This window comes from Bidens hawaiensis, unplaced genomic scaffold (genome assembly GCF_021521415.1).
Source record: "Bidens hawaiensis isolate Kalapana, Puna unplaced genomic scaffold, B.hawaiensis_p1.1 tig00021834_1, whole genome shotgun sequence".
NCBI lineage: Eukaryota > Viridiplantae > Streptophyta > Magnoliopsida > Asterales > Asteraceae > Bidens > Bidens hawaiensis.
In genome coordinates, this window is record NW_027493389.1 from 1 (window position 1) to 12,683 (window position 12,683).

Sequence of the window (12,683 nt, forward strand, 5' to 3'; positions counted from 1 at the left end):
TCTGGAAGATCTTTTGTACTATACCTTGCCAAGGTATGGACAAAATAGACAAGATCTGACCAAAGCAGCTCATGAACCAATCACAGGGTGACAGCTCACCGACAACAGTACGAGGAGGAGCATGCTCTAGTACGAAATGTCACTATCAGCCGCTGCCTACTCACCAACCCTTGTTGTGGCACGTACATAGCCTGCAGTTGGTGGAAAAGGAATAGTACACAGCCGGCCATGTCACTATCAGCCGCTGCCTACCCACCAACCACTAGCATGGCACGTGCGTAGCCCACAGTTGGTAGAAAAGGAATATTATACAGCTGGCTGTACCTTCTTGGACACCTACCTTCGGCTATAAATACTCCAACACCTTGGAACGGTATCATCATCTTATCTTCTCTAGCTATTTCTCTTAATATACACTTATATTCAGAACAATCTAGTCTGATTCTCACGCCGGAGGGTGGTCACAAGGAGGAACCCCCCCCCCCCCTTCTCAGTGACGAGCTCACGGTGTCTGTTTTGCAGGTCATCTGAAGAATAACCATCTTTGCCGGACCTAACCCTCGTGGGAAACATCTACTTAACCCCCAGATTATCCGTAATCTGCCCGGGGTCGATTAGTGTTTCTTCAATCGTTAATAAGAGGAAATGCTTCTTGATGGTTTTTGTTATTAATTTATTATAAAAAACCGATGATAATTGTGGATGCATATGCAGTTATGACATATATGCCACAAGACTTTAGAGATGCGTTGATTAGAAAACAAAGAGAGCGGTCGGGGAGGAGTAAGAACGCTCAGGTGGATGCTTTAATAAAATCTGGTGGAAGTATACGCGATCGTTATGCCCTGTTATGGCAACAACAAATGGAACGGTAAGACACTTGGGTCTATTTTATGATCCTGTAACTCCAAACGGATCAAAATTTATGCCTGTCTATTCTTGTATGTGTTCCTTACCAATTGGCCATATTCTGCCCTATTAAGTAACTATAAAAAGGTGTTTTTTTCTCTATTTAAATGTATAACGTGCGTGCCCAGGAGGCGACAGTTAGCTCAGTTGGGTTCGGCTGGAGGTGTCTATAAGACGGTTGTAAAATACTTGGTAGGTGTCCCGCAGGTTCTACTGGATTTTGTTCGCCAAATAAATGATGTTGAAGGGTATTTTTCTTTCTCTCCAAAATATGCATAAACAGATTCAATTTGGATGAGTTGGTATTCTTATTTTAAAGCTGAAATACTTTATATATATTTAGGCCGATGGAGGAACAAAGGCATCGCTACGGACCCCCTATGTATGCTCTTACAAAATTGGTGCTTAATATTCACCTTTTTCTCTCTTTGTCATGGTGGCGCTTTGAAGATGTTAAATTGTGAGTAAAAAGTTTGTATATTTCAGTGTTTGTCTAACAACCAATATTTAGAAGCCATACAAGTGATCTAACTTTATTTCTGTTTTGCGGCTGGTTTCGGTGACTTCAACTAAGCAGGCAGAAGCATCAATTATCTATCTTAGAAGAAGCGGTTAATGTCTACATATCTGAATTGGAAAGGTTCCTCAAATTCACTGGGTACTGATTCCAATTCCCACAACTAATGGTTATATTTTTTGGCAATATAACGTTTGTTAAAATTTAATATTACTCATATATATGAAATTTGTGTCATCTGAATGACATCTAGCATATTGGCAGATGATGAAACTGTTTAATATTTGATTGATAGGGAAGTGTTTGCAAATTCTCCTTTCTTTGTGACAGCAGAGGAAGCCGGTACAATAGAAGCAAAGTAAGTACATGACTTTACCATAATTTGTTAGAATAATGCTACGGCATTGTGTTAATTATCATTTTTGCAGTAAAAACGATGACTATAGAGAAGCAAGTATTCCAGCTGGGACTACTTATGAGGTATATATGCTAAACACACGAATGTGTTCACCTAAACGGGTCAGGGTCGGGCCATTGTGGCTCATGTAAAATTTTCATGTTAATGTCAGCTTCGACCTGCCCACCCGCTATGTTTCTTTTCTAAACTCTTAAGTTTTGCTATAATAATGTTTAAACTTTGTTTTGTGTTTAATGTCTAGATTTCCCTGGAGGTCGACTCGGTAAACTCATACATTGCTTGGGATTTTTCCGTAACACAAGGAAAAATTAGCATGGTACAAATATATTTTTCATAGATTTTATATTGAAAATGATTTTTTCTGTTCTTTAAATATAAATCCAAACTGTTAATTTCAGAAATATTTCAAATTTTCATATATATTTCAAACATTTACCTGCCTTTATGAGTGGGATTTTAATGAATAAATTTGTTTGTTTGCTTGTTTATTATGGATATCCATTGCCCAATACATTTATCTTGTTTTCACAGGACATAGGATTCAGCATAGAATATACAAATTCTTCGGGACGAAAAATAGTAAGTTCCCTTATGACTGTATCAAAACTTAAATATTTAAATTGTATTTTCTTTTTCAGCTTTTGATTTGGTTTTTATGTATACATGTTACATAGCAAATCTTGCCTTACCGGAGGTATGATTCGGACCAAGTAAGTAATATATATGCTGTATATCAGTATATATCAGTTTATTTTTTGAAAACATTAAGAAGGATTTCAGACCCTCAAAGGTTGAATTAATTTGCAGGGCAACTTCTGCACAATCTCTGCTGGCAACTACAAACTCATTTGGGATAATTCATTTTCGACATTCTTCAGAAAGGTTCGCACACATTTTTAAAGATTTTAGTGGTTTGAGCGCACAAATGCTTCATGATTTATATGAAAATAGTAATCGCTCAAATGGTTAATGAAATAATTGCTCAAAAAGTTTTCTTAGCATCATTGGTATATTCAAATCCAATTTCTACTAGTTTTTGCCTTTAACCTTTTACGTGTTTTAACCTAGCCTCGTATATTAGTAGGGTATTGGTGGGACTGTGAGTTTTTTGTGATAAAATTTCATGTTTGTTAAAATAAAGTCGCCATACGATTTAAGCACTAAACATGAGGTTTGGTGCCCCTTTATTTAACACTAATCGAATCTAACAACTGCAACAGGCCCTCCGGTACAAGGTGGACTGTATACCACCAGTTGTGGAACCCGAAGCAGAAGAAAGAGGAACAACGTGATATATCATTGCCAGAAAATCTACCGCTAGAGTTTATTATAAGAACCATTGATTTATAAGTGCAACTATTTTTTCCAGATTTTGACTATACAAATAGTCATGAAAAATTGTTGTCTGGTTAAATGTAAGGTGTGTTGTCATTGAAGTTTATCATTGGTTTAATGAATACTTATAAATATGTGTGAGGTATTAGATGCTAACACGTATACAATATATGGTTAACTGCCTAAGTTAAAATATATAACTAAGCGAAATCAAGTTAAGGAGATAACCTAATGATAGCATATTATGAACCTATTATCAACACCGAAACAATATGTTAGTGATAAGTCTTTTTGTAACGACCCATTCGCGCTTTGAATATTTAGAAAATGTGACAATCCTAACAATTTTTATGAGATTTCAAGTACCAACATAAAACGATGGACGCTAGGCGAAAGACGGCTTACAAGAGTTTTGACTTTATAAAAATCCAAATATGCATACATCAACCAATGTCACAATCACAGCTTGACTTTGTAAAGTCCAAATTGAAAAATATGCAAACTAAGAGAGCAAGTAAATTTTTTTTTTTTGAAAATTGACTTTCATTAAAAACAAACACAACCAACGACTATCACCAAGACGGAGAAAGACGCTGAAATCCAAAAACCAAAAACAACAATCACGTTACATCAAATAAACACCATCTTTTCCAATCCACTACCCCTATCTTAGATCTATTTTTGTACCAAAGAAAACCCAAAGATTTTATATCCGCAACCATTTCTGCCACCTTAGTGTTCTTGCCCGAAAAAATCTTTTCATTCCTAGCCCGCCAAATCATCCAACAAGTAATGATGACAATTCCATGAATAATCAATCTCTTGTTCCCCGTCGCACCACAAACCTTATGCACTTCCACCAAATCATTGACATTTTTTTAACGAATTCCAACATTTTTTTATAATATACTAGAACAAAAAAAAGTTGACTAATGCGATAAACGTTTAATATACTAGTGCCTTTTGCTTTAGTATGATAGAGAAAACGTTTACATAACTACCTACCTCAACGTCCCATTAAATTGTCAATGCACTACGTACAAGTTTTCTATATAATATTGGTTCTGAAAAGAATGTCCCACGTTCATTTCATAGTGAATATTATGCCTGAGATCTCTAAACCTAAACACCCTCTAATTAATAAGGCAAACAATTCCTTAACCTCTAGTAGTATGTCTTGTTGGAAATCAGGCCCTTGATTGAACAAACAAACACGAGATTGAACAACTTGTTCAACTCTTTTATTATTATAAAACCAAGCACACAAATTACAATACCCATAACTATCTATTTATACTAAAACTTTAACTTGTTCACCAAGACTCCTAATTAGACTCAAACTAGAAAACCAAATAGATTAATAAAAATAAACAAATATTGTTCCTAATTAAATATAAAAACTCAATAAATAATTCCCTAGAATTATCTATAACCCATTTGATCTTTATCTCCTAAATTCAAGATTAACGTCTTCACGTCTTAATTCTTTTTGGTTCGGTTCCGTTAATGTTCGGTTAATAGACACCCTTAACCATAGTCATAACCGATTAATCGGTTAATTAAATAACCTTGACCACACTCGTTTAATCTCGTTATCAATAAATTTGGTTTGATGGCGATCCGTTTATCGGTTAACGGTTAAGGTTTACTCACCAGTCACCCCTAACGGTAGCCACCTCAACTCTCCTAGTTGTCGTTGCGAGTACCATCACCTAGCCGTTATAAAATTAAACATAGAAGGTGAACCTATCTGACACTTTCGTCTCCCTAAAACACCTCATCTTAAGGTGAACTCCTTTTGGTCGGATCCCATTTTAACCCGAAACAAATTGATATTTGTTTTAAACGTCCTATTTTAATCAAATTTCATTACGGTAAAAACTCACCCTTCATCCAGTCTCACTCGTCCCGTCTAGCACTCCTTCAAGAACACATTCCAACCCGCTCTACCAACCAATTTTTTCCCCAAGGCCGAGTTCAACAACCCGCGGGACAGCTTAGGTGGAGTAAGTATAGGGTGTCCCGCTCACCCTTAAATTGCCTTACATGTGGGTTAGGTGTTCAGTGTCCTTTCCCATCACAGGTACTTAATGACGTTCCGTATCTTTATATGTGGTCAAAACTTGTTCCAAGTATCTATCTAATCAAACGTGCAATTGTCGGTAAAAGTAATGTTTGAAAAAATTTAGCAAGTGTCTGATTATGGAGTGGATGAATCATGTATTATTATGAGTTGATGGTGAAGCTAGACAAATCATTACTTCAATCATACGGCTGTTTTGTATCCATATCAACATGAATGCGGAAAAATAGGGTGGTGAAATTTTATTATTATTAGTACTACTTTTTGAACAGCTAATTTTTATCTCCGCCATATTTTGCCTCTTACGAGGCGCTTGAAGGGTCCCTTATCTTTGCTAAGGAGGTGTGTGGTGTGGTTTTGGGCTAAAATCGAACCGAAAACAAAACTTTCGGTTTTTGATTTTTTAATATTGTTTAGTTTTAGTTATTTTGGTTTTTGATTTTTGGTTTTCGGGTTCGGTTTGTTTTTTGATGTGGTTTTTTCGGTTTTGCTAATCGGGCTAAAAATTTTTGGAAAAAAAAATTATCCAAGACATTGAAATTAGGCCTGATATTTTTTTCCCTTTTAAGCTAATTATTAAAAGAATATTAAATAATTTGATCTAAAATATTAAAAGCTAATAAAATATATACTCAAAATCAAAACTAAAATTACCAATATTATTTTATTAACCGTATATAGAAACCAAATATATTAGTTAATTATTAACCATATGTTAAAACTAAACAAATAGTTATCGATAGGTTCAATTATTATGGTTTTTTTGGTTATTTCGGTTCGGTTCGGTTCGGTTTTTTCGGTTCATAATAAAACACAAAACCGAACCAAACCAATATTTTGGTTTTTGCTAAAGTTCAAAACCGAACCGCCGGTTTATAATTCGGTTTGGTTTTTTCGGATCAATTTTTTTTTTATTTTTTCGGTTCCCTTTCAGCTTTTTCGGTTACGCGGTTTGGTTTTCAGCTCTGATACCAACTTGTAAGGCCCCGTTCCCGGTAGCCCTACTTTAACGTCGGATTTACTCATAAACACAGTTCTACAAATCAGAGTTTATTAAAAATTTCGCGGAATATAAAACATCAATCATTCGTTACAAAACATTAAATCATTTCTTTAAAACCAACTTAAAACATCATATTTTAAACACCATCGTTTCTTCCATCTTCAGATGCCAGCCGTTCAATCCATGCCATGTGTCATCCTCATATAACTCTACATTCAGCTCACATGCGTGCATACTAAAAGTCAGCAACGCTGAGGGAGCTCTAGTTAATCAGGTAACGTACATTACATTCACATATCATACATACTTACGTATCCGAAGATACATACTCATACTTAACTAGTTACTCTTCTGTTCTACATACATACTTACTACTATCACTTACCTCAGTACACCGAGAGTATGTTCATAGTCCACCGTCTATACCTATACTCAAGGTCGTTAACACGAAAAAGGTCCACAGTCCTTACCTATGCTCACCTTTTATGGTACGTGCAAGGTCCGCAGTCCTTCCCTATACCATCCTACATTAACAACACGTACAAGGTCCACAGTCCCTCCCTATGTTGCAACCTAATTCATAGCACGTACGAGGTCCACAGTCCTCCCCTATGCTACCACAATACAATTACAGCACGTATAAGGTCCACAGTCCTTTCCTATGTTGACTCCTATCTAAATTACGTATAAGGTCCACAGTCCTTAACTATGTTCTCATCTATCATCTATAACACGTATAAGGCCCACAGTCCTTAACTACGCCATCACATGCCAAGTAGAAGCCCAACGGAAGTTAGAGGGATTTGTCATCCTAACTTACTGCGTCAGACGTAGAACTCACATACCATTCCTGTACCTGCATACACTTACTTCGCATATACAATAATTACATCATATCGTAAGAACACTCTAGGCGTTCTTCACATCATTCATTTAACAATCATACTCCTTGTCGGTACGTGCAATATCCGAAGATCGTTCACGCCCCGACAAGCATTCGTTCATAACGACCATACATCATCCATATATAACATTCATATCTTTATTTGCAACCTGACAGTACGCGCAATATCCGAAGATCGTTCGCGTACCGACAAGCAATCATTCATATCTATCACATATATCACATATGGCATACACTTATCACTTAGGATAAATGTATTAACAAACACATCGAGTATGCACACAGCCCCAAAAACATAACAAGGAATGGGGCTAGAAACTCACCTAGGTCCTGTTGCGTTCGCCGTTAGTCGTTATCCCCTTCTTTAATGGTGCACGGCTAACTGTTATATATATACTGTTAATTAACCGTATAATTATTCAAGTCGGTATTTTAGTTACCCAACACACTTTCTAGATTGGGCTTGTTTTTATTATACAAGGGCTTAACAACTTGTGGTCTTTAGTTAAGCCAGGCCCAGCTGTCCATTAAAGCATCTAGGCCCAACTGTCCTTTAAAACACTCAGGCCCAACTAGGTTCAGGCCCAACAGAATCGGATGACCGAGAACTCAAGGTAGAGAACCACGATGGCCGAGAACTTGTTCTGGCCGATAACCTAGGTTTGACCGAGAACACATGTTGCCGAGAACCTTTGGTCACCGAGAACCCATGGCCGAGAACCCGCATGGCCGAGAATCCGTTTTGGCCGAAAACCCATTGTAACCGTAATCTTGGGTTGGCCGAGAACTCCATAGGGTGGCTGAAAACCCCCAGCCTAGCTCATTATTCCATCTTTATGATTTCTACTTGCCCAGTTACAGATCTAAAGTTCAAATCATGAACTTTTAAACCTCCTAACATCATCGTTCATAATCGTTTTACACCCATTATTATCACGGCTTCAAGATCTATCCCGTTTTAAGCATAAATCTTGGACCTTTACACATTTAAAACGTTCTAGGCTAGATCTAGGGTTCATCTATGAGCCGAATACAACCATATGCCCAATAAGTCCGTTCTAACCATCAAGTTTGAAACTTTATGATTCATCTAGACCCGATCTAGTCTATGTTCAAGTTTCATGGCAAACCGTTCATAAAAACATAAACTTTATGGTTAAAGCACATACCTTTAAGCGTATTTAGGCTTCGAGTTAGCTTGTTTACGAACTAGGATCTTGTATTTATCTTGTATATGAAGATCTATCAATAAAAGGTTGGGTTTTGATCTTGTTTCCTTAATCTAGGCGGCGGCCGAAATAGGAAGGTTTGTAGGTGTGTTTTGAGAGTGTAAGGAGAATAAGATGGATATTATGGATGGAAATGGAAAGATTTAAGGTTTAAGGGGTATTTATACTCCCTTAAGCCCATGGACCTAAGGCCCATCTTTCCATTTTTTAGTCCATGATTAATTCTCTCTAATTAGCCTACTTCTCTTCCCTCTTTTATTATTATTTTATTTACCATCTTAAGTAAACTTGTCCACCATAAAAGATCATATATAAAATATTATTTATTAAAATTTTTGGGATGTTACAGTTACGCGCACACCCCTATCTATACCACCCCCACCACAAGTGGTGAGGCAAGCTGAAATGTTTAATCCATGACTCCAAAATTACTAAAACTTTTCACCAAGTCTACAATATTTATTATTTTGCTTGAATTTAATAAAAAGTAACAAACATATTATGAACTAAACTCAATTAAGAAAATTGTTCATAACACTTGGATTCATCCTTCAAAACTTGTTACATTTGATCTTTCTATCGCCCAAACGAATTATCAGCCCCCCCCCCCCTTATTTTCCAACCCTCAATAACAAATCGGGTGTCGATCACTTAAGGAGCTTTCAAAACATTCGATCTATATAATCAAGCCCGCGACATATGAACCTCGGACCATGATCCGACTCATTAAGGTCTCCAAGCAGAAGCAGTAAGCAAACAAAGGTCTTTCCATCCAAGCTTAAGGGTGCCCTTATCTTCGACCAAAGTGTACCCATTAGAAGGAAACATCCCTAACAGAAGTGTTGCTTGGGCAGCTGCATTTCCCGCTAACGATATACCTTTGAACCCGCATTGTTCTAGCTTCTCCCTCCAATTACTAAACTTCATTTCCCCGGTCCTTGACGGCCCCCCTACAGCCAACACGTTGCGTATTTCCTTTGATAGTAGTTGTTGTTCAACCACATGCCTCTCTTCACTCTCTTCCCCGTAGCTCGACCCCAATGAGTCGAACAATGCTGAGTAGTAGTGAATTGCCTCCACAAATCTTCCTAGAAATGATCCTGTGTGGCTAAGATCTTGTTCTACCACGGTCACCACTTTCGGGGCCAATCTAATTTAAAATCATATATGCGAGTTAAAGGGGATAAACGATCACATGAGCAATATATACACCACCCCACATATCATACTCGTTGTATGAAGATATACGGGCCATATTTATAGCTCACTACTAGAGTGACCATTTCCTACGCCTCTTTTCGTTAGAAAATCATAGAAAACAGACATTTCCAAGTAATTTTTGACCAAGATGTATTTGAAAGGTTGCATTTTCGACCAAAACTTGCAATCAATTTCTAAGGAAATTAAATTTTTGAAAATTAATAATTTAGTCGAAAATGGCCGTAAACTTTTGAGAAATTCGTTTTCTTCGTAAACTCGTAGGAAATTCTAGCCAAATTGTTTTCGTAGCAAATTTTCGTAGGACATCGTACACTTTTCTAGTAGTGTGAGCATCCGCAAAACACACACTATCACATTAGAAAGCTTTAATAAATTTATACAGACCATATAAAGCTATAGAGGTCATATAATGTTTACGGTCTGCACAATTTTTGCAAACCAGCATTTCTATATAACATTTTTCATGTATCATACATGTCCTATAACATTATAAGAATATGAGTGATATGTGAATAGCGCATAAGGTGGTATTGGTATAATACTAAAATCTATGAAATATATACCTTTGTAAGAACCATAAAGTATTGGTATCAGAGCCAGTGACGTCATACAACGAATGTTGCAACCAGTGAACCGCAACCGCTTCCCTCTTGTTCACATTCAACCTCTCCGGGTTCAAGTTCCCAACTTTATCAATAACCGCGGAGAACTCAAACGGAAGCCCGAGTTTCTCCGCAAAATCCGAAAGCCTTTTCCCGGTCGCCTCAAGCGCGTCCAACGAGTTACCCAAACCAGTTAACCTCACAAAAGGCGGACCGCCCGGTCTAGACGCCAATATGTGAAATAAACCCGGCCATTGCAAACCTTGCATTATATCCAAATCAATAATATGCACTCTATCTTCTCTTTCAAATGCTTCTTGTATCGCTTGGTTTGCGGTGAAATGTGAGAATTTGACGAATGGACTTATGCCGTTGAATACTTGGAATGCTGACGTTATCTTTTTTAGGTTTTGTGAAACTGCTATGTTCGGAGGAAGTGTGGTGTATATGCCGAGACATGAGTTCATGAGCCTCGCGGACATGGCTTCCGAGAAGTATGTGGCCACGCGTTGTGCCGCGGTGCCGTATGGTGTTGAAAGCTCGGATATTTCGAGTAGCATTTTGTTTGCTTCTTCGAAATTTTCGACGGAAACTAGCTCCGCGCATTGGAGGAGTAAGGCGAGAAGGTGTAAGCCTTGCTCGTCTCGTTTCCGCTGACGAAGTTCTTCGCGTTTCTTTTCGCGTAAAGCTATTGCTGCTGCTTGTGCTGTTGCGGTTATTGTGGCTTGATCTGCTGCTGTTGTTGCTGATGTTGCTGGTGGTGGTTGTGAGGGTGGTGACTCTTGTTGCTGCTGCTGTTGTTGTTGCTGCTGCTGTTGACTACTGGTGTAATTCTCATTGGTCCAATCTAGATGACTGTGATGTTGTAAATCCGCTTGCGGAAGTGGAAATCTCACCGCGGACGGTGGCACGGGTTGCTGATCGACCAAACTCGGTGGATCTGTCAACGAACGAAGCCTATATTCGAGTAGCGTGGCCAAATTAGGGTTACACGGATGAATAATTTCCCTCACGTTATGAATCAAGTGAGGTATGGAAACATCCGTGGAACTATTAATCAAATCTTTTATGATGTTATCAATCCACGCCGTGGAATCATCCACAGCCGGTAGCGGCGTAATCGGCATGACAGTGCTCGTGCTGGAACTGTTTCCAACAGACATAAACGTCATCCCAACGTTAGCATTGGATAACGTTGGGATGACGTTATTATTATTATTATTATTACTTGCCATTGGCAAATGATGATAAGTTTTGTCAGGTGGGAACATAGGAAGGCCGGAAAACACACATAACGGCGGAGGGTTGTTACTTTTGTTAGTAGAGCAGGTGGTGGTGGATAATGACATCAGATGAGCCGTGTTTGTGGACGATGATGATGACGGTAACGTTAACGTCATAGTGGAGTGGTTAGCCGGATGGTCAACACCAACAGTACTGTTGATATTAATATTGTTACTAATATTATTCTCATTTTGAGACCATGATACAATATTATTATCATTTGGTGGTCTACGTAACAATCTATGGTGGTGGTAGTCTCCAGTACCAGACTGGAGTTCCATGTCGGAAGCCGTTCTCTTTCTCGCCATTTCAAATAACTCCGGCAGGTGGTGGTGGTGTATTATATTAATGTATATGTGTTGTGTGTATATATATGTGAACAAATGGTTAATAGTTTATATAAATGACTAAATGAGAATAACCGCCATGAACAGTGGGAGATGTGCGTGTGTTCCCTTAAGAGCCACAACGCCCAACCTGTTACTTTTGTCGTGAAATATAAAGTAATATAGAACTTGACTTATTTGGTGGTGGCAGGTGGTGGTGGGAGTGGTTGAGATGGGCGATGGGAATGTGGAGATTGGAAGGGAGTGTGTGTTTTTGGTGAAGTGTGTTTAAGGAAAGACGACAACTTGGGTGTCGGGAAGTGTTTGACCTTTGCTTACATTCGAGCGAGGTTTTCAAAGATCCTCGATTGTTACACCTGTACTCTACCTACGCCTATCACCTCGTATCGAGCTCTTCGTTGATCTCTTTTCCCCGCCTTTTCGCTCTTGTTTATTGTCTTTGTTGTCTTTATTAAGGTAATTAATTATTATATATAATTGAATGTTGTAACTAACTATTTTGTTGTTAAACACTTATTGTGTGCATGTTTGTTTCGTTGTTTTTATGAGTCGCCAACAAATTTTTTTAATGCATGTAGACAATGAAAGTTTGAGTATTCGTGGACACTAGTTGTTGATTGTATGTTTATCTAAGAGCCTTAAATGGAAGTGCTTTTTAAGCATTCGGATCTAATTATCATCTAGGTGGAGGAGTTTTGAAAAAGAGGGATTTTTATTTTATTTTTCAAAACTGAGACGCGGTTGTATGAAATTTTGTGAAGGTGGGCGGGGTGTGGGGCCAGGGGTAGAGATGAAGAGAGAAAGCAGTGAAGAGACCGGTGGTTGAAGCAT

The 12,683-nt window shown here is 38.0% G+C and overlaps 2 protein-coding genes across 2 annotated transcripts; one reads left to right on the plus strand and one right to left on the minus strand.

Moving 5' to 3' along the window:
- Nucleotides 1-689: 689 nt before the first annotated feature.
- LOC143564198 (uncharacterized) lies at nucleotides 690-3,216 on the plus strand. The gene is made up of 11 exons (XM_077051549.1): nucleotides 690-871; nucleotides 1,038-1,157; nucleotides 1,253-1,369; nucleotides 1,487-1,567; nucleotides 1,722-1,784; nucleotides 1,855-1,906; nucleotides 2,086-2,160; nucleotides 2,376-2,423; nucleotides 2,519-2,554; nucleotides 2,652-2,726; nucleotides 3,065-3,216. The coding sequence occupies exons 1-11, from the start codon at nucleotides 690-692 to the stop codon at nucleotides 3,134-3,136; spliced, it is 921 nt and encodes a 306-aa protein (XP_076907664.1). The 3' UTR covers nucleotides 3,137-3,216.
- A 5,594-nt stretch (nucleotides 3,217-8,810) lies between these two features.
- Nucleotides 8,811-11,834, minus strand: LOC143564213 (protein SCARECROW-like). The gene is made up of 2 exons (XM_077051562.1): nucleotides 10,183-11,834; nucleotides 8,811-9,548 (listed from the first exon to the last, which is right to left on the minus strand). The coding sequence occupies exons 1-2, from the start codon at nucleotides 11,811-11,813 to the stop codon at nucleotides 9,125-9,127; spliced, it is 2,055 nt and encodes a 684-aa protein (XP_076907677.1). The 5' UTR covers nucleotides 11,814-11,834; the 3' UTR covers nucleotides 8,811-9,124.
- Between the last annotated feature and the right edge of the window lie 849 nt (nucleotides 11,835-12,683).

Bases quoted from the DNA above. Each gene is read 5' to 3' on its own strand.
- LOC143564198 (XM_077051549.1), top strand. From the start codon at position 690: ATGATAATTGTGGATGCATATGCAGTTATGACATATATGCCACAAGAC. The intron at 1,785-1,854 runs GTAAGTACATGA...TCATTTTTGCAG, and splicing joins GCCGGTACAATAGAAGCAAA to TAAAAACGATGACTATAGAG. The intron at 2,161-2,375 runs GTACAAATATAT...TTGTTTTCACAG, and splicing joins CACAAGGAAAAATTAGCATG to GACATAGGATTCAGCATAGA.
- LOC143564213 (XM_077051562.1), bottom strand. From the start codon at position 11,813: ATGGCGAGAAAGAGAACGGCTTCCGACATGGAACTCCAGTCTGGTACT. The intron at 9,549-10,182 runs GTATATATTTCA...ATTTTAAATTAG, and splicing joins ACTTTATGGTTCTTACAAAG to ATTGGCCCCGAAAGTGGTGA.